Genomic DNA, 23172 nt, shown 5'->3' with positions numbered 1-23172 from the left:
GGAAGGAAGGAAGGAAGGAAAGGCGAGAGGCGAAACTCGACTCGGCCGTGCCGTTTCCCGCGCGCGCCAACAAGGGAACGAGCTAAACGGGGACCAAAAGGAGCGATTCGAGAGGAGAGGAGCGATGGAATGTCGCGATTTTATACGCAGGAGCTTGGACAAAACATTCCCCGTCGTGCGCGCCAAAATAGAGAAGAAGGCATGCACCTGTCCTCTATCCCTAGAAAACGAACATTTCTCTCTATCCTCTTCCTTCTTCTTTCGCCGCTCTCCCTTCGACCGACCAAAACTGGCATTCGTTCGCTCTAATCGTATCTCGTTTCTTTTTCTTTTCCTTCCTTCCTCCTCGTTTCCCTTTCGTTCTCACGGCTTGTCTTCTTTTTTCCGCGCAACGCAACTGTCCTTTTCCATATATTCCCTTTCTCCCTCCCCTCCTCACTTGCTCGTTTTCTTGTTGCTCGTGCTCGCCATAACGCTATTTCCGTCAGGCCACGGTGAAAACGTCGTAAGTCACTTAATGCTAGCTGGACATCGGGCGCCGCATATCAAAGGCGTATGGTTTTAACGAGGAGGAGGGAGAGCGTTAAAAGCGGAGCGGAGAACAATAAAAGCGATAACGAATTCCCAACCTTATTACCTATACAGTGGCCACAACGTTTCAACGTTTCTAACTTGCAATACATTAGTGTGTGTGTGTATATATATATATGTGTGTATTAGGTAAGCAAAAACGACAAGTTTAGCATTTTCCTCCCCCTTTGAAAAGGAATTACGAATTCATAAGCAGAGCTTTATGGATCGTAGATTTTTCGCGAGAAAAATCCTCCTTTCCTTTCCGTTTTTTTCCATGATCCACGACTATAATCGCGTTAATTAGACGACGTTTAAATTTCTCGGATTCACTCGGCCCGCTGCTTCGATGAATATTGACTTCGCCGATTGTTTTCGCGTATTTTGCACGCTTTCAGAAGGGGGAAAAAAAAGTTGAAACCGAAAATAGAACTCGAGAAATGGAGGATAAGAAGGATGAAACAAGTGAGAGTTCGAACCACGAGAAATATAATCCTCCCATCGACGGGACGAGGCGGGCCAATATATAATAAACTTTTGTTTGACGTTCGAACACTCCGTCGTGTTAAAAAACCTTTTCGTCCCACGAGGAAACGGTTCCTTTCGCCTCCTCCTTCGCCCCTTCCCCCGCTACACGCCGCCATGTTCCACGTTCCGATAGGCCGTTTTTCTTCGCCGCTCCGAGGCAATGAACCGTGTATCGGTCAAAACAAGAGTATCATGTGGCCCATCCCGCGTGACATGGGAATGGGAAATTCGTGTGTTGTGAAGTCAAGGCCATTCCATTCCCTTCTAAAAGCTTGCGTAAAATTTGAATTTTACGCGCGGAATCGAAAGAAGCGAGGAAACTAGTTTGTTCCTCGAACCGATTCGTTTCATAACGTTTTTCAAGGTCGCGAAAATTTCCATCTCGTTTTCGATCTCCAAGGATTTCGCGGAAAAGAGGAAAGATGTTGGCATTCTCGACGCGTTCCCTTTTTCAAATTGAGAGCGTGAGGAGGGGGGGGGCTCTAAGGGGAGATCGGAGGGTTGATCGCGATGCGAAATGCGAGGGGGATCGCAGAACGCATCGGTATCCAAATATAAACGACTAAACGATTCGGTCTACGAGCCGTCTGGTTATTTATCCCGCTTTTCCGAGATTATCCCGGGAATCGTTGGCAGACGGTTCCGTTTGTTTCGCGATTTTGCTTCGGGATATAGGCGGCGATTTTACTTTCATGAAACGGGGCAACGTTCGTTCGTTTGTTCGTTTTCCCGAATGCTGAACAACGATTCAGTCGATTTTCCATCGGGAATGGCCGAACGTTTCCTTTGATTGAATTTTTCGAGAATTTGGAGAGAGAGAGAGAGAGAGAGAGAGAAACCTTCACTTTGACATTGAGACAGAAATAGGTCGGGATTAATGTCGTCGAGGATCCGATGTAAAGATGGATAAAATGAGAATTCGCGAATTTTTCCACGGCCAAGAAACTAATGGTGGAACGAAACGTGTTACACGTTACAAAAGGCCGGTCGATAATGTGGATTTGGAAAGAGGTTGGGATGGTCGCAATGCCATTCGAGCGCCGGCACGTACGGTTGGGACCAGGAAAGGTAAGGTTAGTTATAAATACATCCCGTTCAAGAATAGATCCCGGACTTGGTGCAACTGCAAACCGCAAATCGTTCAAAATGCTACCGGATATTCGGACAGTTTGGTGGAAACGGTACGCTCCGACGAAACGAATCATCCGTCGCGGCAACAACACGTAGGGTCGGTGACACACTTTCATCGATTTTCCTAATCGCGAGATGCGTCATCGTCGGTTTCAACGCGTCTCCTTCGAAACGTTTTCTCTCGAAACGAGATGGGTGAGATGGGTGAGTAGTATTGTTCTTTTTTTCTTTTTTTTTTTTTTTCTTCTTATGGGTGGATACTTCAACGGTCGGCGACGTTCGTCAGAAGGTTCGTAAAAAGCTTTTTACGAACCGAAGAATTTTTTCTTTGTGACGGTTACTCGTACCCGAGCGTCCTAGATACCTTTTCCATGCCGGATGCACACGACCGCTATAAATCAAAAATGTTTTTTATTGATTCGTAGTTTATTTTTGAATGGAGAAAAAGAAAGAAAGAAAGAAAGGAAATAGGAAAATAGGAAGAGAAATAGAAAACAATTAAGATAAAGTTGATCGGATGTCGAAGCTGTTTCTTGAGCGTATAAATTTTGCGAAGCGAATATGACGAGCGAATAGCGCGAGAAGGATGGACGTAGAATAAAAATATGGAAATTAGCGCCATCTCCAGAGTCGCAGAGAGCCGCAAATGAAACTCGTCGGGCAAGGATAGCGAATGATTAGAGAAGGATAGAGATAGATTAAGAATCGATCGTTATTGCCATCTCTCGATTAGCAAAGGTACCTTTCCAAAAAAGTAAGGTAAATAAGAATCTATTATTGGCGCCATCTTTTGAGCATCGAGAATATTTTTTATCATTTTTAGTTCTACTTTATCATACGTTTTAATTAATACCGTTATCGTTCCAAAGATGGCGCAAGCAATCGATCCTTATTCTATATCTATCCTTCTCCCTCTATTCTCTGTCCTTGCTTACGTGAGTTTCATTTGCGGCACTCTGAAGATGGCGCTGACTTCCACATTTTTATCCTATCTTTATCCTTCTCGCGCTATTTGCTCTCTTTGTCATACTTGTTCTTGGTGCGTGACCACACACGATACAAAGTACGGATATGAAACCAATCGAATACATTTTCATACATTTCTCTTTCAAAATTCCAGCTTAATCTTAAATATTTAAGGAATTTTAGATATTATAAATATGGATGGATAAATAGAAGAATAAATCAAATGATCGTTTCTTATTTGTAATTTTATATTCGATTATAATTATTATTAATATGCTTCAATCGTAATTATTCTAATCTTATACGGTTTTAGATTAATTGAAACGAGAAGATCGTTAATGTATCGTTAATCCTGCTCCAGCGTAATCTAACGTAACGAAAGTATGGTCCTTCGCGAAACAACTCGTCGTCTTTCAACGCTCATCGAATATTGGGAAATAACGCAATTTCCGTACGATTTTCCACGTGCAATAGTGTCGTGTTTACGCAAGTTAGCAATACGCAATTCAATGAACCGCAATGAAAGCGATATCGTATCTGCTACTGCGACACAAAAATCTATACTTCTCAAATTACACACTTTGCCTATCTATGCGAAAATTGATTCATTCTCCTTCCGATCAATTTGTTTCTTGTCCCATAAATCTGTTCAATTTTCTGCCCCTTTATGCAAATTTTCCTCCATCTTCTCCCATCCCCTTTTTGTAAATATTCCTTGAAGATCAATGTTTCAAAGTTAGAAATTTAAGACGCAACAACTTGGCTGATAAAAGCCTGTTAGCCCCTTGTACTATGTTCTAATTAGTCGAAATGAGATAATTGCCTTTGCAGAAGCTAGCCAGCTAACACGAGGAGGAACAGAGATCTTACGATATCCACTTCTATATCCACTACTATTTCCTCGTACGACCAACGTTCCTCGTGCGAACGAAGGGTAAATACAAAAAAATTAATCGCTTTTTACGAAATAGCTATCGATCAATAGCCATCGATATCGCGAATTCTTTCGCTCGGATATTCAACATTTTTCAACCTTCGTAACGTAACGGATAATTATATATATACAATTGCGAGCCATAGTGTCGTAAATGCTGAACATTTTTCGACGAACGAAGGGAAGAATTTTCATAAAATTCCAATTCTTTTTTTTTTTTTTTTTTTTTTTTTTTATATGCATATCCATCAAAATTTTCCACAATTTTGTTCAATTTAACGAGCGAATAATAATCTCGATTCGAAGTTTATCGCTGAATTTTCCACGATTTCCATTCCACTTTTTTTTTTACTTATCATCACTGACGCGACGGTTTTTCACTTAGTGCAAAACAACACGGATAATGAGCGTAACGTATCGCGCTGCCTCGAGGAAGATTCGAGACGTGAAAAAAAGAAAGAATGAAAGAAAGAAAGAAAGAAAGAAACCTCGATGGCGAAATTATAACCGCGTACGAAGTATTTAACGAGGCAAAGAGGCATGGGCGCAATTATGGGCGAGCGAAAAGGATCCACGTGGATTCGGAAACTGGCCGAGCGTCAAGGAAATTGACCGCGGAATTACTTGGGGCCGATAAATGGCGGGCGCAAAAAAACCGGCGAGTCGATCTTTCCCCGCATGCGCGCTCCGCGTTTAATTATTTTTCACAACATTGTTCTCCTCTTCCTCTTCTTCCTTTTTCTTTTCTTTTCTTTTTTTTTTTTTTATTCTTTTTTTTTTTCTCACCGCGTTTCCAGGAATCGAAAATCGCGTTTCACGACATATGTCACGGAACGTGATTTTTATTTGCACGTTTATTACTTCTCTCGTCCTCGATTCCTCAAACACATTGTTCTCCTTCAAACAACACATTCTCGAGAGAAAATCCTCCTTTTCCGTTTTCCTCCTTCCTATCCTATTTTTTTTTTTTTTTTTCCTTTCTTTGAAGGACCCACGTCAGTTTCCATCGCGCGCGTTTTGGCAGAGGCAGATTTTCGAATTTTGCGCTAAACAATCGTTCGATTAAAATTGTGCTCGGGAATAAAAACGAGATCGACATGCGAAATCGTGGGGGATTTCGTTGAGGATTCAGGATGAAATCGTCGAGTCAAGATACGAGGAAGTTGCGTTGGAGGACTTCGCCTCGTTCTTTTTCCTGTTTCCCTCAAGGTTGCCTACCGTCGATAATTTCTTCTCTTCGTTTGTATTCCGGCCGACTTTCTACTTCGCGAGCTGCATTTCGTGTCCTCCGGCGACGCGCCGTTTTTCGCACGTTTCTACACACACACACATATACACACACACACACACGTACCTTGCGTACGCGCAACGTTATTCGTTATTTCGATCATGTAGTAACGTTCAAACTCGACGGACGAGGCCGACACGTGATACCTGTTGTTCCTTCCTTCCTTCCTTCCTTGCCTTTGTTTATGTTTTGAAGTCACGGTAATACGATCCAAAGGGAGACCATCGTACGTAATTTATTGTACAGAAACTTTTATGTGCCTCTAGGCTCGAGAATAATCATGAAGAATATATTCTTCTTCACTATTGAAATTTTTCTTCGTTCCTTCTTTATCAATTACCATAATTTCGAATTTTATCTTAGCATATATCTTAGCACTGGATATATATATATATATATAAAATAATTCACGAGAGAAACACGCGATCGGTTGGAAACGAAATTTATTCGGAATCTTCGTTGGAAAGGGAAAAGGTTGGGGAATTAAAATTAACAGTATCGAAACAGTATCTAGGGAGAGGAGGGGGCATTAATCGGAGGTCATTCCCGCGAGTAAGTGGGAACTAGGAATTTCATTGGAAGTGGGACCAAAGGAGCGTAAGAGCGTTGTTAATTTCCGGTGCTTTGTTCTTCGCGGCTTCGTTTCATTTCCGTTCGCGAGCCGGGAAAAAAGAAGAAGAAGGAAGAAATCGTATCGGAAAAAATCGGATCGAGAAGGTTGGAAGAATAATTCCAACGAGTCCTCGAAGGTGTCCATCCTCGAAAAACGACGATTCGTCCAATTCCTCGCGAGTCTCACGATTCATCTTGCGCGCAAACTACATGTCGCATTCGCCGTCTCTAGGACAACTTCCTCCTCAAAGTTTTATAAATTTACGGAATCCCTTCCACTTCCATTATCTCTCTCTCTCTCTCTCTCTCTCTCTCTCTCTCTCTCTCTCTCTCTCTCTCTTCACCATCCCCACTTGAGGAGGCCGGCTTCCTCCTCCTCCTCCTCCTCCTCCTCCTCCTCCTCTGGGAGGGGAATCTATTTAAAGTGAACTTTGACGAATGACCGATCACAACGTTACCATCCTCCCGTGGCAACAACACCCAGTCGAGAGCCGGATCTGGACCTGATCGAAGCGAGCCGAGGACGATCGACGAGACGATCTTCGATACCTTGAACACGAAACGAAACTTGTTTTTTTCTTCCTCGTCCACGTAAACGGGACCGCGCTTTCACCGCGACGATGAGGGGAACCATTCTCGTTTTCGTAGCTCTGCTCGTAGTTGTCTGTGCAACCGAAGTTAATCACTGTGGAACCGGTGAGTAGAAAAAAAAGAAAAAAAAGAAAAAAAAAAAGAAAAGAAAAAGGAAGAAAATTTTTCTTTCTTTCTTTCTTTTCCCTCCCCTCCCCCGGTTATTCCTTTCGAATCGATAAATTCCTCGTTGGAATTATTCTCCCTCGTACTCGATCGAGTAATTATCACCGCTCGTTTCGAGAACGAGTAATAAAAATCGTGTCGTGGCGGCGATCGTTTGCCGTTCGCATATTTAAATACGATTCGCGCGCGCGTGTGTGTATGTGCGTGCGTATGTACATGTACGTGTTCTCTCGTTTACATTCCGCGGTCAAGTTTTATATTGACTCATCGATCGTATCTTTTTATTTTTGTGTATACGTCGGTCTATTACGTCTATTTTGCATAATATTTTCAATGGATTATTTACGAATGAGCGAAACTTGAGATAAGAAGATGTTAAAAAAAAAGAAAAAAAAAGTACGGATAACATCCCCATCTTATCGTCCAGAAGTGAAAAATGCAAATTGATTTTGTTCGATATGTCGTGGATTTTTCTCTCTCTCTCTCTCTCTCTCTCCTTCGACGATGATTTCGTTTCAAAGTTGATAGGAGAGAGAATATACGATCTCTTGTCGATTCTCTTATTTTTTCCTTTTTTTTTATTATGCAAAGTACGGTGTGCCGATCGCGCCGTAATTAAACGATCGACTGGCTCGTTTCGAGAGGAACTCGGTTTTTATCGGCGAGCAGAGTTAAAACCAGGTCGAATGGAATCTTTATTAATATATTGGCAACGGTATTTGGATGCTACGAGATATTGAAAATATTAATATATTTCTTTTTTATGACTCCTCGATGAAAAAAAAGGAAAAAAAGAAAAATTCCTGGAAGAAGAAATCCTTCAACGTCTTTCAATTATATAACTATGAGCAGGAAAGCCTTGGTTTATCTTGTCAAAGAATATTTTTATTCAAATAAATTGTACGTAATGATAGTAAAAAAAAAAAAAAAAAAAAAAGGAAAAAAAATGTAGTAATACGTTTTATTTACTCGTTGCGCACATAATTTTTTGCCCAACGAGATATATATTAAACGAATATATCGCAATGAATATTCAGGCGACGCGAGGCAAATGCACACATTTTCAAACTTTATACACATTTGTAACAAACAACACATTTGTGAACAACCCGTGTTTAGCGAGGGCACCGATTAAATCATTGGCGCACCAATATTTTTTTTTTCCCACGGTTAAATTTCTTCATTATTTAATTTGTCGCCATATATCGACGTTACAACAAGCAAAAAAAAAAAAAATAATAATAATAATAATAATATTAATACACGGAGCAATAATCTCTGAACTGGTGAACGTCATCGTGTTTGAATTCACGTCGTTCGAATATCAATGCGAATTACCGTATCGGCTTTACGACCGAGCGTACGCATTGCGTCACGCATTGCAGACCCACTTTTGTAATCGGGAAAAAAAAAAAAAAAAAAAAAAAAAAAAAAAAAAAAAATTGATTGCAGGAGAGAAGTTCGAGGATTCGAATCAGGTTAAGATAACCGGCTGCGACGTACCACCGTGCAAATTGAAACGAAGGACGAAGGCGTCGGTCGAGCAAAAGTTCGTGCCGAAACAAGATGTCGAGTCTTTGGTGAACTCTGTGAACGCCGCTGTGCTTGGCGTACCGTTGCCGTTCGTCGGCGTGGATGGGACCAGCGCGTGCGATAACATTTACAATCTGGACGGAACTCCGGCTGGATGCTCGTTGAAGAAAGACGTCGAGTACATCTACAAGCGAGAGTTCCCCGTGCTGCAGATTTATCCCACGGTAAAAAAAACTTTTTTTCTCGTTCTCTCTGCTTGCTCTTGAATATATTTATTTTTTTCTTTTTTTCCCCCCAAACTGTATTCCTACACATCGAACAGATAAGAATTATCGTGGCCAGTAAACCGATTTTAATAAACGTTATCGCGCACGAGCACAAGTCTAAGGTTGTTTCGCAATACGTGAAATGAAAGAATGGTTAATTATCTCTTCGATTTATTTTTAATTCTTTCTTTCTTTCTTTCTTTCTTTCTTATAATTGTATATACAGTCCATTTACAACGGATTGTAATGGAAAAAATCGTAGAGAATAAAAAAATGATGAGAAAGTTTCCTCTTTGTTCTCGATTCACGTTGCATTTTTTTTTATTTACAGATTTCCATGGTTATTCATTACGCGCTGATGGAAGGAAACAACACGATCGCGTGCTTCGAAGTTCCAGCAAAGATCACCAATTGAGAATGTCCCGTATTTTTGTGGAGAAGAAGCGATGAACGTGTTGTTACCTCGGTATAAGAAAATCTATGTGCAACGCAAGATGGAAGAGAAGCGTTTTCGCATGGGAAAGATACGATCTCCGTGGATAGAACGATTCTCACGTAGTCTTGTCTCAGAGAACGAGCTTAATCAGTATCATATATATAGTGTATGCGAGTAATTGTAATTCGTTAATAAAAGCTTTTGTATTTCTTTCGTCGCGACATCTAGCCGCATCTTGTCCAATTATTCCGAACGATTATTTCTATCGCTCCCGATTTTCTATTTTCCATTCCCCTCGCGTTTTAACGTCCAGTTTGTCGGATTAGTTAGTTTTATCGGTTATCGAAGGAGGATTAACGACCTTGGAAAGAGTCGAGCGTGTGTGCGAGAGAACGGTTGACGGAGAGGTTAACGATGAATTCGACGAGGCGTAGGTAATACAGGAAACTTCGAACTTTCCGAGTCGTCAGCTACCGCCACGCACGGCTAAACGGGAAAATGCGTTGGATAGGCTCCTCCGACGATACGAACGCAATCGAAACCTCGTCTTCCGCCATGTAAAAAACAACCTTGAGATCGCCGTGTAAATTTCTTTCTTTTTCGAATACGAGTAAAAAATTTCGCTCGTGAAGAGAGAGGATAACGATTTTTTCTCCCTCGACAGAGTGAAAGAGGGAGGACAGTGATCGCAGTGACGGACGAATCGATTGCGACGCAATCGTTTCTCCCGCGATAAATTCTTTTTTTTTTTTTTTTAACGCATATTACATCGTGATCTATATACAAAAAAAAAAAAAAAAAAAAAAAAAAAAAACAGCTTCCCCGTTTCGCGATGCCTCTGCAAATTTGACGAAAAATCGAAACGCAACCGTGATAACGAGTTGTTGGCACACGGTATTTACAACGCGATTTTTCATAAATTCCAATCGCCGCGTACGATCTGTATTCTCCGCTCGGTTATTTTCCCCGTCGACTCGTATCTCGTCTCGAATTACAAAAGTAAATTACAACGGATGGGGGTTTGATCGATAACAACTTCGTTAATTATTCAATTACAAGCCGCACGTCGCAATAGAGTTCGAAAGGTTTGCTTTTTTTTTTTCCCCCTCCCCCGTCGAATAACAATCGATTCGGCTTCTTTCTCCCCCCCCTCCCCCCTCCTTCTTTCTCTTCGTCTCGAATAATCGAGGAGCCGATTTAAGAGCGAGAAAGGCTGGTCATTTTCGAAAATTGCAAAGTTGGCGCGGTATCGCGGCCGATACCCGCTTTCTCCTAAAGATCGAGTAAACGGCGTTGCGTGAAGGGAGCGCTTTAATCTCGAGGCCGAATCTCACGGAACCAAAACGTTTTTTACCTTCGCCCGCGCTCCCGTCCCGCGCATTATCGCGGGCCTAATGACCGCGTTAATGGCCGACCTCTGCGTGTAATGTCGCTCCCCTCCCCTCCCTCAGAAATGTCGCGATTTCAACGCGACGGGGTTTGACGTTCGTGTTCGGCCGCCCTGTCACGTAACCCGCGCTTCGGTTGATTTTTTTCGCTCCTCTTTTTCGAATCCCTTTCGAATACCTCGCGGTATCGAATATTCCTCGAAAAGAGAGAGAAACACGTGGAGGGAGGGGAAGGACGCGATCGAGATTAAAAATACGCGCGTTGTCCCAACGCGGCCGAAAGTGGTGCGCTCTTATCCGGGAGCGGATTTTATCGTGAAATTTTCACTCGCCCGGTTTTAAATTACGTTGGAACGCGTAATATACGCGACACGGCACGCACGCAGTTTCATACGAAATTCATCGGAGCCGGGGAGCCATACTCGGCTGAATAAAAGTGAAACGTGAAATATTTAAGCGCGGAGCGCGGTATAGCTTTTGTGATACGGTTGATGCCTCTCCCCCGATACGCAAAGTAGGGCCGATTTAATTTCGGAGGAGAAGACGCAAAGAAGAGAGAGAGAGAGAGAGAGACAGAGATTGGATCGATAGGATCGAGCTCGGTTATTAATCCTTTGTCCACCGGTTCCTTTGTTGCTGGGGGAGGGGAGGGTGCGCTCGAGCAACGGTGACGAAAAGTCGTTATCGACGAGCGTTTCGAAGATTCGTGAGAGGGGAGGGGGGCGCGTGCCCCGTCGAAAATATACAACCGTCTATGCAGGCAAGCGTTCGAGTGGCGTGCGCTCCTTTTCACGAGCTTTTAAGATGACCATGATCCGTGACACTATTTCCCCATCCCTTCCATCCCGTTCACCCCGTATCTTATCCACCGACTCGCCAGCCTCTCCACCACTGTAAACCACTTCGACAACCGAACAAAAGGCGCTCGTTGACCCATGGATCGTCGAGTAAGCCTTAAGCGTAATCTTAAACGCGTCCAAACATCTCCACCCTTCACGAATTTATTCCCCCTCTGTTTCGAACCTATCCCTATCCGAGTATATTTTCTCGATTCGAAGGAAAAACAAGATATTCATGGCTACAGTTTTCAATTACACAGTGGACGTGAAAAATATTTGCACGTGGATCTATCCTCCGATCCCACCGGTTTTTCCATGTTTCGCGAACAAACGAAACGAAAATTAATATCGTACGCATATATACATACATATATATATATATATATGTATCGTACTCGAACGAAATTAATTATCACGTAAATGATACAATAAATAGAGATACATTTTCGCCGTCCCTCGAGAGCAAAGAAAACAATCGTGATCGCTGTTTTCGAAAAACCGCCCTTTCCTTTTTACAAATGAGAAACAAGACGAAGAGCGAACGATCGGAAATAAAAACACACACAAAAAAAAAAAAAAGAAAAAAATCGATCTTCCGACTGATCAGATGCGAAGGAAGGGCTCAGTTATCGAACAGGGCGGAACGCATGTGCGTCGGCATCGGTTTCATGGATCCGCGCATCGGGACGCGCGAAGAAGAATTGTTCCCCCTTTCTCGCGGCCGTGTCCACGAGCAAACCCCCCTTTCTCGCCCCACCCTCCGGCCTTTCCTCCGACACCTCCACCTCCTCGGGAGGTTTTGCAGGCTGCGCGCCCGCCGCCGCGCCGTTTGCTCGTCTTCTCCGCCAGTGTGCCGTCCGCCGTCGGTCGAGGACCACGTGTGCAGCAGCGTTCGTCCGTGGACCTGCGCCGACTTCCTATCCTTCGCGCGCGCCTTCTCTGCACCACCCCTCTCCGCCGCCTCTCCTTCCCCGCCGAGCCAAAAATTACCGGCGATTACAGTTCTCTTCCTCCCCTCCCTCCCCTCCCTTCAAACAAGCGTAGCTCCGTCTGAGCGCACGTGTCGAATTTTCTCTTTTCTCTTTTTTACGGGAGATCGAGGTGTTCGTCTTGGATCGTGTTGACCGCGTGTTCGATCGTTGGAAAGGAGGAACGTTCCTCTACTTGGGAAAAGCGCGCGAAAATCGGAGGGGAAAAGGATCTGTGCTTGCGAGGCGACGAGGAGAGGAATGTGGAGAAGGAGGAGGGCGAGGAGCAGTTGGCGGAATCTTTCTGCCTAGGATCGATTTCGAAGCCGGTTCGCGGCCATTGACGAGATTGCAGGCCCTGCTTGGATCTATTCCAGAAAGTCTGTGGCGTGCCAAGGTCTCCTTCTCATCTCCCTTTGATCTTTATTTGGAACGATTACAATTCCAATCGGGGATATATATATATATATTTCGTTTCGAGAGATTTTAGGAAAATGGTGGAGAAGAGTCGTCCTTCTTAACCATCCTGCAACGACCTGTGGGATTTCCACCGATTCCTTCCCCCCCCCTCGATGCGAAAGCCGAGAGAATTCGCGGCGGTGGACGTTTCGTTATCCGATCCCTTAAACTTCTCGATTCCCAAGGAATCTTGGGAAGGAAGGGCGGCTGTTCTTTGAAAAAAGCTTGTGATGGTGGAAAGTTTCGATATACCTTCGCACGGGTGATCGGTGCGGTGAATTTTGCTGCCTTGGATGGATATACACACATATATACACATATATACACGCCACGGTCATTGCGGGTATCGTGCTCGTCGTTGCAAGTTATCGGCGACAGTGGCGCGCGGTTGGAAGGCCGAAAGTGCGGTAGATTTTCTAACAGCGAGGAGAGGACCAGTACGCGTGTCCAACGCTTTGATGGAGTGAACGGATGAAAGAAGGGGAAGAGGCAGAGAGAGAGAGAGAGAGAGAGAGAGAGAGAGAGAGAAGGAAGGTTGTTGCGGTTGTGGATGCGGTGGGACGGCAAGTTTAATTAGTGTTTAACCGAGAGGAGAGGAAAAACACGAGCGAAGAAACGCTATGGTGTGTCGTGTGTAAACGTTTCTCGGAGAAATTGGTCGGGCGCGCGGCCGTCGAATCGCGTCAGTTCGGCTCGGATTTCGGTGGTGCGCGGACGATGCGTGACGGCTCGTGCCGACTCGCCACGATCGCGGCGATCGCGGACGGGTACTCGGGCGCGAGATGAAAGTGGAAAGTGGCAAGTATCGGGCGCGGTGCTCGAAGAATCGGCGAACATGACTTAACGAGGATCAGAGAGAGAGAGAGAGAGAGCTTCCTTCTTCGCTTATTCCCAAACTGATTCAACAAGGATAAGGAATAATCGAGAGAACATGTGGAGCGTACTGTTGCTCGTCGGACTAACCAAAGCTGTCTCCTTCGTCGCAGGGATCGCTTCCATCGTCGACGAGAAATCGGGTGAGTACTTTCTCTCCTTTGCAAATTTCCCTTTATTTCGCGAATATACGAATCGAGGTATCGCGTGTCAGAAATGAAATATTCTTGCATAGATCGAAATCGTAAAGGTAAAAAGGTACTTTTTCCCTCACTTTCCAACCTTTTCGTCCTATTCTTCTCTTCTGCTGACGCGCCCACGTTTGACGGATGGCGTTTCGCCCCGACATTGATTCAGCATTCCGAGTGAATTTGCGGTGGCCGACTTTGAATTTGCATCGCAATTAGAGAGAGGCTGGAGAGGCACGTAGCTCTCCCGGAAATTATCCCGATATAATGGGGCCGAAGGAGGAGGGAGTTTCTCGTTATCCAGCGATTGAAAACTCGGTTCTGATGCCCCTCCACACGCATTGTCCTCGACGCCGAAGTTGGGCCAAGACTGTTGGAGCAACTTGGCCGGCCAACTCGGGAATTCGATTAAAGATCCGGAGTCCACGAGTCGGTCGAATCCCTAACCCGCGAGTCTCGCGAGCCGCGCGAATTCCGATCGTCCCGTGACCGCGTTCTTCCCGCTTGCAACCGCTCCGAATATTTGCGAGGTGGAAGCCGTTGAAATCGAAGCGGGAGAAAAGTCGCGCGGAAGAAGAAATACGAGTCGTTTATTGATGAGCAGAGCAATTTTTGGAAAGTTGCGTGTATTCCTTGGACTCGAGTTTTCCTGTGTTCATTCGAATCGTAGAATCGAGCTGGTTAATTATTGATGCGAATAATGAAGTATGATCTCCTAAATGTATCCCATAAATGCGACAATTATTAAGATCGCTTGTTATCGCGTGTCCTCTAAAGCAAGAGAGTTGGCAGCAGTGAAGTCTCCTTTTCTTTTCGATTTTTCCCATCGAAGAGGAGGAGATAAACCGAGATCGAAGACTCGAATCAAGCCTCCACTTTCACGAGTCGTCCTTTGGCAACAACGAGGTCCCCTTCCGTTGACCCTCTTCTTTTCGATTTTTCGATCGAGAAGGGGATAAAACTCCACGAGTCGTTCGATCCTCCGTTTGAATTGAAGAAATAAGGAGAATGAAAAAAGAAAGAAAAAATGAAAGAAGATGGAGGAATATCCACGATTAACTTCCTTTTACACACCTGTTTACCCCCGCTTCTTCGCGGTTATTCCATTAATATTCTTCTTTAATTAATTTACCACCGAATCTCCTCCCTTCCTCTCGCCAACACGGTTTTCCTTTCGCCGCCCTCCCCTAGTTCTTCACCCTAGTTGGCGCCAATAATACCCTTTTTTTGCCGCGTCACAGTCGATGCTTGCAGTCGTTGAATGGAAGACGGAGGACAATGAGGCGTTTTACGAGACGCATTCATCGAGGACTTTGTCTCTTCGTCGCCTTTTGTCTTTACCTTCCCGTTTAATCCGTGTATCTCTGTTTCGTTTCTATTATCAATAGAAAGGGAAAACGTTATTTTTTTTTCTACTTTTCTACTTCCCTGTTACTCGATCTCTTCCAGTTTAATCTATGTTGCGCGTTCGCTTCTTCCCCGAAATCTCGAATCGTTGGGAAACATTTGGCGGTGTAAGCTCGGTGATATCGCGAACAATAGGAAACGGGAGTCGTAAAAACAGCGGCGGGAAACGCGTGCGCCAGTCACAAACGTGTGCAAAAATCGTTGGAAGGGGGAGAGAGGCGCTCTTTTTAAGCGAGCGGAAAAACGTAAAAACGAAATGTCCCCGGTGTTAGACGGCCACCGCGAAAATTCCTTTGTCTCTCTCTCTTTCTCTCTCTCTCTCTCTCTCTCCCCCCTCGAAAATTTTCAAACGATGGATCCCTTTTTTCAGTCGCTAATGGATCGTGTTGATTTTGATTCCATGATATTGCGAAAAATAGAAAAAACGAAAAGAGGAAAAAAAAATCAAAAAGTAGGGGAAAAAAGCGATAGAAAAATCTATAATTTGGAATATTGGAAACTTGATCCAATCTCGTTGTTCATTGGTCGTTCGTATCGCAGCGCAGGAAATACAGTGTATGCAGGCGAATTGAAAATGGAAGGGAGAATACATCGATCGTTTCCTTTTTTCCCTTTTTTTTTTTTTTTTTTCGAAGAAACTTTGTCGTATCTCCTGACTTATTTATGCGCGTTTCTTTTCTTCTTCCACTTCTGTTTCTTCTTCTTCCTCTCTCTCTCTCTCTCTCTCTCTCTCTTCGAGCAACCGTATTCAGGATCGTTTCGCTGGTGGGACACGTCGAATCCAATATTTCTCGTCGTATCTCGAGACCGTTCCCCCCCCCCCCACCCTTGATTTTCACAGGATGCATCTCGGGGGTTTAAGCTCTATCCCGTCGCGTCGACAGTTACAAACGAGACGTCCTATAACTGTCAGCGGCGGGGGAATTTGGGCCAAGTCGCGGGGAGAACGTTTTCTTCCCGCGAAATTGCGCGTGAACCACTCCCCTCCCCTCCCCTCCCCGTTAACCGCTTAATCGATGCCCCTCCCCCAACAATTAATCAACCAATCGTTCAACCGCGGCCTTTTTTCCCTCGCTCCAACTACTCCTCGCTACAACGTTGCTCGATTCTCGAGCCTTTAAGTGATTCGAACTCAGAATTCACGCTTGCCATCACGCTGGAGGCAACGTAGAACAATTTATAGAGGGATTAGTCAACGACTAATTTAACGTTAAATTTAACGTTCGCTATATCTCGCCTAGAAATATATAGAATTCGAGATCTATTTATATATATATATATATATTTATTTTTATTAACTTCGAGTTAGAAAAATGTACTATTTTAACGCCTCGATAAATAAATGGATCGTTACCCCGATAACACTCGGATTATTGGGATAAGATGGTCGATAGAGGAAGGAAGGAAGGAAGGAAGGAAGGAAGGAAGGGGGCATCGATTATTATTTGCCATCTCCCCTCCTGTAAATACTTAACTGGGGAATGGATGTAATTTTTGTTGGACTCGATCGACTGGGCGCAGCGACATTCCACGGATATTTCTCTTTTCCCAATCGGGGGAAAAGAGATTCGTGGAGGAGGAGGAGGAGGAGGGGGGGGGGGGGGTAATATAAGGATCCTCCCCTTTCAAGCCGTGGATCGATCTATCGTTGAAAACGTGGCGCGGAAAAATCCCTGTTTTTCACTGTGAAAGAGGGGGAGAGGCACCCCTTGCGACGAGAGGGGGGAGGGGGATATATAACGATATTATACGAATCGCCATGTAGAAATACCATGACAGCGAGCTTTACGCGATATTATGCGGTATTCCCGCAGATATCAGTGCGCATCAAGCGGTAATAAATTAACAACGATATTATTACATTGCATATGCAAATATTTGCAAGTGCTGTTTACCATAACGGGAAATTATAAATTCATGGGAACAAAGTAGTGCATTAATTATGCCCGTCTGCGGCAACGAATTGCGCGAATCGGGCCAACTATCATCGTTCCAATATCTCTCTCTCTCTCTCTCTCTCTCTATATATATATATATATAAATCTCTCTTCGAGATTTACCGAATTCCTACGGTATACACTATCGGTGATTGGAATACGATTCTCAATCGTTCGGCTCAAAATTGCTTCCGTCTCGCCGACGACGCCAGATGGACGGACATATTTAATCAAAAGAGTCGTATGAATGGATCATCTACTCGTGAATAGAGAGGGGGAATTTCTCAAACGATAAATCGATAAAGATCACCGAAAAATTGCACGTAGGAAGAGGGACAATGACAATCTTTGCGGTGAGGTTTCCTAGCTGGATTCGAGATATTATTTCTATCTATTCGTTTCTAGGTTTTATCCAATGTCGGTCCATCCAATGGCACCCCTTATTGGATCGGTTTGATGGAGAAGACGTTCGAGGCATTGGATATGTCGTAAAGATCGCAACGTTTAGTACGGGGCGTAAAAAAATTTTTTAACGCAGGGGGCATTAGCCGCGATAATACCTGGTCGATGTTCTATATATATATATATATATATATATATATTTCAGGACGTAATTTCTTGCGATATCGAGAAAAGCGTGACGAAGTCACGAATGTCCTCGTGTTTTTTCTCTCCCTTTTCAAGATCGAGTTGATACTCTACGCACACCAAGGGGGGTGTTATTCGTCTCACCGAGGGGGATGGTTACGTTGGAACGGTTACGAGCGATTTGCTAATTTCCCAAGTTACGACGTTTAGTTGTCACGAAGCTCTCTCTCTCTCTCTCTCTCTCTCAACGCGTGTTCCGCGACGATTAACACCTGTTTTCTCTTCCTTTCTTTTTTTTTTTTTTTTTTCCACCCGGCACGGGCCAATCTTCGCCTCCGATATCGATCCGACACGTTACGGTTACGTGGCCGCACAACTCGACCGAGTCCTCGACTCGTCCGATCTGGAGGGGAGTAACGCACACGCCCTAGGATATCTGATTACATCGCGGTATAGAGCTCACGAACCGAGGTCCCCCACGAAGACGTAGAGCGGCACGAATTCCAACGACTTCATATCTCCTCCCTGCCCCCCTCCCCCCCCTCTTATCTGGCTTAATAAGTTGATCGTCTTCGGCGAGAGAAGACCAACCAACCAACATTCCCTCTTTCGCGACACCATCTTGATCTTCAGGGCCGTAATCGCGGCGATTTACGCGAGGGGCGATTAAAGAGGGGAGGGGAGGGGGGGGAGGGCGTAAATGTTTTCGGTTAGATTAGATTTAGATTCGGGCCGGAACGGAGCGACCAATTTGTAATTACGAACGAAAGGCGGCCGTTTCTCGTTAGAAACGGGCCGATGACCCACGATAATAATGAAAAATGAGCGGGGAGTCGCGTAATAGGTAGTCATTGTTCGTTCGCGATAACACGACAGATACGGGAGGGGGGGGGTGTAATGTTTGAGCCGATATATCCCCCCAGGATTCTTGCGTGCCTGCTAGTTCTACGCTGTACGCTGCCGCCACGTTCCACGGGTCATCCATTTGCCGGATAGATGACTCTTTAGGGACCCGATGCTTTTATCGAGCCGCCCGATTACGACCGCCAACGTTAACGATTAAACCTTTTCGCCGGCTAATTCTTTCTCTCCACGCCTTCTTTTTTCCCCTCCATGCGCATTGGCGCGGTTGAAACGCACCCACCGTTCGGTGAACGGCGGAAGGAATCGGTTCCCCTCCGACATCGTGTGTTCCTACGGTTGAAAAGAGTAGGGGAACAGCTTTAAATCTAAAGCTTCACGACTCGTTAACTCGACCGATCGAATAACTTCGATCACGTGCGATTTTTCCCACGAAAAATCTTGGAAAAGTATGTAACGTAACGAATTGTATTAATATTTTATTTACGAGCGAGCAAATTTTTGAGCAGTTAGTTTGACGAAACGTAGCTAGGCTACGTTTTTTCTTTCTTTTCTTTGAGCCAAACGTCGTCGCTTTCCTTCCAATTTCATTTCATCATTTGGTATCGCGTAAATAACCACTCGTGTTTATTTTTCCAGATTTTTCCAGATCCTCGCTTTTCTCCTTCGCTTTGCGGGTCGAGACCGATGAAAATTACGATTTAAAGTTTAAGCAAAAAGATGGAAGCGGGGCACCTCTTATCCCGAGATTAGATCCCGGGACGATATAACTTCAACTCGAGATGGTTTTCGCGAAATTTAAGTATATTTACGCCTTCTTGTATCGTAAAACAAAAATCGAATTTATTATTATTATTATTATTATTATTATTATTACCACGATCTCAAAATCTTACCTTTCCTCGAATTCAATCTTTCGAGTAACCAATCCGAGAATCGGGATTTTCGTTCGAAAGCGGTGACGAAAGCGTAGGACGGGGCGGTGTATAGGTAGTTGACGACTATGAATGCGTCGTTTCGTAGATGCGAATTATTCATGATGTGTAAGCGCTCACCGTTTTCGATGGATCGATGTTGACTGTGGTAGTTAAAGCCAAGGTAATACGAATCTGGCAATATCGTAGTCGGTGACTGTACGGGGGATAGGGCTCGTTGGATTTGAACGTGGCGTTTCCCTACTTTGCGATAACCGCACGCACGGATTGATATTGCGGAGACCGTAATACCGGCAATCGGCGGCCTAATATCGTACGGTGCCGGTAAACGCACCGATATTCAAAGCACCTGTCGAAAATACGGGTATCAGAAGCTCCACGGGAAGGAGGAGGGGATAATACGCGTCAGTTGCAAGCCTATTCTCTTCGAACGCATCGTTCAACGTTATTTCCTTTCTACGAGATATACATATATGCGACTTTCGTTCCGTCTTTCGATCGAAGGCGAACCGAATTCCACCTCTCCAGTTATCGTTTCGAGAACGAGTTTTGACGTGGTAAATGGTGGGACGAGGAGTCGAGTAAGACGTAACAAGAACGGGAATAAGAAAGAGAAGATGGGAGTAAATCGGAAAGGATGAGGTAAATCGTACGGTTGAAAGCGGTAGGATCGGTAAATGGAACGACATGCGCGAGGCGCGTGAGCGTTGAGAAGGAGGAGGAGGAAGAGGGGTCGCGTATCCGTCTACATTACGCTGCATAATTCATGGAGTTGTCATAGACGCGAGAGGCGGATAATGGTACCGTACTGGTCGTGGCCCCCATTGTCCATGGTTAGGCGGCGTCAACCAACTTGGATCCGGAGGATGACGATTACGACGAGGACGACGCCGTGGCCCGGACTCGTCGTCGTCCAATGTTCAGGATTCACGCACCGTGCTCCCGGCACATTGCGTCGCGTTGTCTGTTTGCACAATGCGGTTATATTCCGGCGTATTGTCGCCGGCAAATTCACGGATGCCCACGCTGCTGCCCTCTCTACCCAACTCGACCGACTACACTCTCGAGATTATTGCACAGAGTTTGCTTTCTTTCGACCATCGAATCGGATTGTGCTGTTTACGTTTCGTGTGCCGTTTATATTTCGGGAAAATTACGAATATCGTGTCGTAACCGAGAGAAAGATATTTTAAGTGAAGCAAGGGAAGAAATATTTACGCACACCGTTATGGTTATGTTTATTAGGTAACGATAGTAATTAATCTTATAACCTATATCCGTTTTCTTTCGTAATGATACAAAGAGAAACTTTATCGCTCTACAACTTTCTTGCGAAAATTATTCCCCGGGAGAAATTCTAATTTCGGGAAGAATGAAATATTCTGAACAAAAATTATCACATTATTCCACTTCACGCAAACTTTTGTTAAAATCAGAATTCATGGTTTAGACGAATTTCCTCTTTGTATGATAATGTACGAAGATTGTACGCGACTGACCGTAGATGATTATATTGAATTTATTAGTTGTAAATTTTTCCTCTAACGCGGTTCGGCCGAAAAGGAAAAAGAGAAGCGAACGAATTCTAGTCGACAGACAATCTCGGTTAGTTCTCATTTTAATGCGATTTAATATGTGGCTTGCACGACAGAACGGTAATTGCAATTTGTTCGTTGAATGCGAGATACTCGTTCAACTAATTTTCAACTTCTCCATGTTAAACGCTTCGCTATTTCTGCCTCCTTTTCTCTCTCTCTCTCTCTCTCTCTCTCTCTCTCTCTCCCTCTCTCGTTCCCCAATTTTTCCATCTTTGTATTTATTCGATTCGCGGAGTCGTTAATTTCACGGATTCGGTGTATCCGTGTCGCCACGGATATTCACGTGGAATCGAAACAAGGGAAGGGGAAGGCAGAAAGTTGGATCTCGGCTTAATCTTGATCCCTCTCGTGGCCGGCCAGAGGGAAGACGGTTGGCTTGCAAAGTTTTATCCGGTCAATAATTCAACGGATGTCCGATAACTGTTCATATTCTACGAATCAGGGGGAGGGGCGGGGGAGGGTAAATTGAATTCCAATCGAAAGCGAGTTTGTGAAATGGAGGCTAATCCGATCGGAAGCCGGAACAAAAATCGAGTAATCTAATCCTTTAGCCGAAAATCAGTGGGATTAAATCGAATTTCGGGCCGCGGGATGGAACCGCGAAATCGAGCCACCGTTGACAGAGATCACAAAAATCGACTTGTCCTCTGTCCCCGTTTCGCGCCCTGTAGGAACGATTCGATTAATAATAAAGTGATACACAGTGAGATGAACCATGTTATATGTTATATACGGCTCGATACTTTTGTTCTACTATATCCAGCTCGTATATATACACACGGTCTCGGTTCAAAGGAGGAAAAAGTCGGTACACGCAGGATCGAAATGGCGCCCGGTGACATCCAATTCACACGCAAATGTACAAGATACGAGTCGCATTTTTATAAACGCCACGTGGTGTATATCGTACGGGTGCCCTCTTGACCAAAAAAATCCTCGTAAATCTCGACTTACACCCGATTGAGATTTGATCCGGATCTTATTTACCGTCGAATAAATTAAAGAAGAAAAAAGGAAAGGAAAAGAGAATCGAGGCTAGGAACGAAGAAAGAGCACGAACGAGTCGAGAACGAGGTCGTAAGGTGGTTCGTGCTTGGCGAGAATACGTAGAAACAATAGAGCGAGACACACGAGGCCGCGTCGGCGGAAACCACCAACACCGATGCCGAGCTTTCCGTTACCTGAGAACACGTAACCGCGAAACAAGTGGGAGAGAGTGTTGGTCGGATCGTGGTCGGGTTGAAATTTATGAAAAACGATCGTCGATCGGGTCTAGTGGCGTGAAAAGAAAATCCTTATTGTTGGACGGCGGTTGGGAGGGGAAGGGACAAGCTTCGCGAGAAGGGGGAAAGGGAAGCAAGGCGTGGGGAGCCGGTGGGAAGAATAGAGTTGAAAACGGGCGGAGCTCTCCTTCTCCCTCTCTCTCCCTCCCTCTCTCCCCGCGCCACCAACACCTTAGGAACTTCTCTTCTCGCAGCGTCGTTATCTTTCGCACTCGCTCCCCTTGTTATTTTTATCCACGAGCAGTCTGTCCTGGAAATTCGAAATGGAAGAATTATACGTAACGTTTGCGCGCCGGGTATCGCATGTAACCGTTTATACGTGTATATATACGTACATTTGCGAGAACGAAAAACTTCTTCTCGACGTTCAAATGTACAAATGTACGGTACGCTCGTCGCGCGTGTATATCTTTGTCGCCTGGATCGTTTCTCCACGCTCTCGTTTCCGCGTGTGCGACACGTGTGATTTACACGCGTGGAAACCCCCCCTCGGTCCCCCCTGGGTGGAAAATTGACGATGAAAAGTGGCGCTGCTCGTAATATCGGCGTCGAAGGGTGAAAACCTCCAACGTTGCGCTTCAAAGCCGGTAATTATTCACAGTCTCTTCGTCAAGGGTAACCGAGTATGGATTTCCGTGTAAGACGAGGGTTGGAATTGTTTCCTCGACACCTACCGTTCCATTCCAGACCCTCTCGCTTCTCCCTCTAGAACCTCACCCCTCTCCCCCGACTAACGCTTATTATTTCGCTCGGGGAAATAATAGGGTGGTGTGAAAGTGTCAGTCGGCCGTAAAAAAAAAAAAAAAAAAAAAAAAAAAAAAAAAAAAA

At 44.7% G+C, this 23172-nt stretch overlaps 2 protein-coding genes across 3 annotated transcripts in view; both read left to right on the top strand.

The window, feature by feature from the left end:
- Positions 1 to 6467: 6467 nt before the first annotated feature.
- LOC122714792 (NPC intracellular cholesterol transporter 2 homolog a) lies at positions 6468 to 9247 on the top strand. Its single transcript, XM_043936464.1, is given in 5 exon segments — positions 6468 to 6491; positions 6493 to 6574; positions 6621 to 6725; positions 8238 to 8542; positions 8916 to 9247. Coding segments are annotated over 5 exon segments (600 nt in total). The 3' UTR covers positions 9000 to 9247.
- Positions 9248 to 12114: 2867 nt separating this feature from the next.
- LOC122715323 (nephrin) overlaps positions 12115 to 23172 on the top strand; it is a 220543-nt gene continuing 209485 nt past the window's right edge. For both annotated transcript variants that reach the window (XM_043937424.1, XM_043937420.1), the window contains exon 1: positions 12115 to 13690. In XM_043937424.1, the coding sequence (XP_043793359.1) occupies positions 13606 to 13690 (85 nt within the window). In that variant the 5' untranslated portion in view covers positions 12115 to 13605. The remainder of the gene's footprint in view (positions 13691 to 23172) is intronic.

Source organism: Apis laboriosa, unplaced genomic scaffold (genome assembly GCF_014066325.1).
Source record: "Apis laboriosa isolate Shangri-la unplaced genomic scaffold, ASM1406632v1 scaffold34_cov151, whole genome shotgun sequence".
In the NCBI taxonomy this organism is placed as follows: Eukaryota; Metazoa; Arthropoda; class Insecta; order Hymenoptera; family Apidae; genus Apis; species Apis laboriosa.
This window is presented reverse-complemented; position numbering and strand designations above follow the sequence as displayed.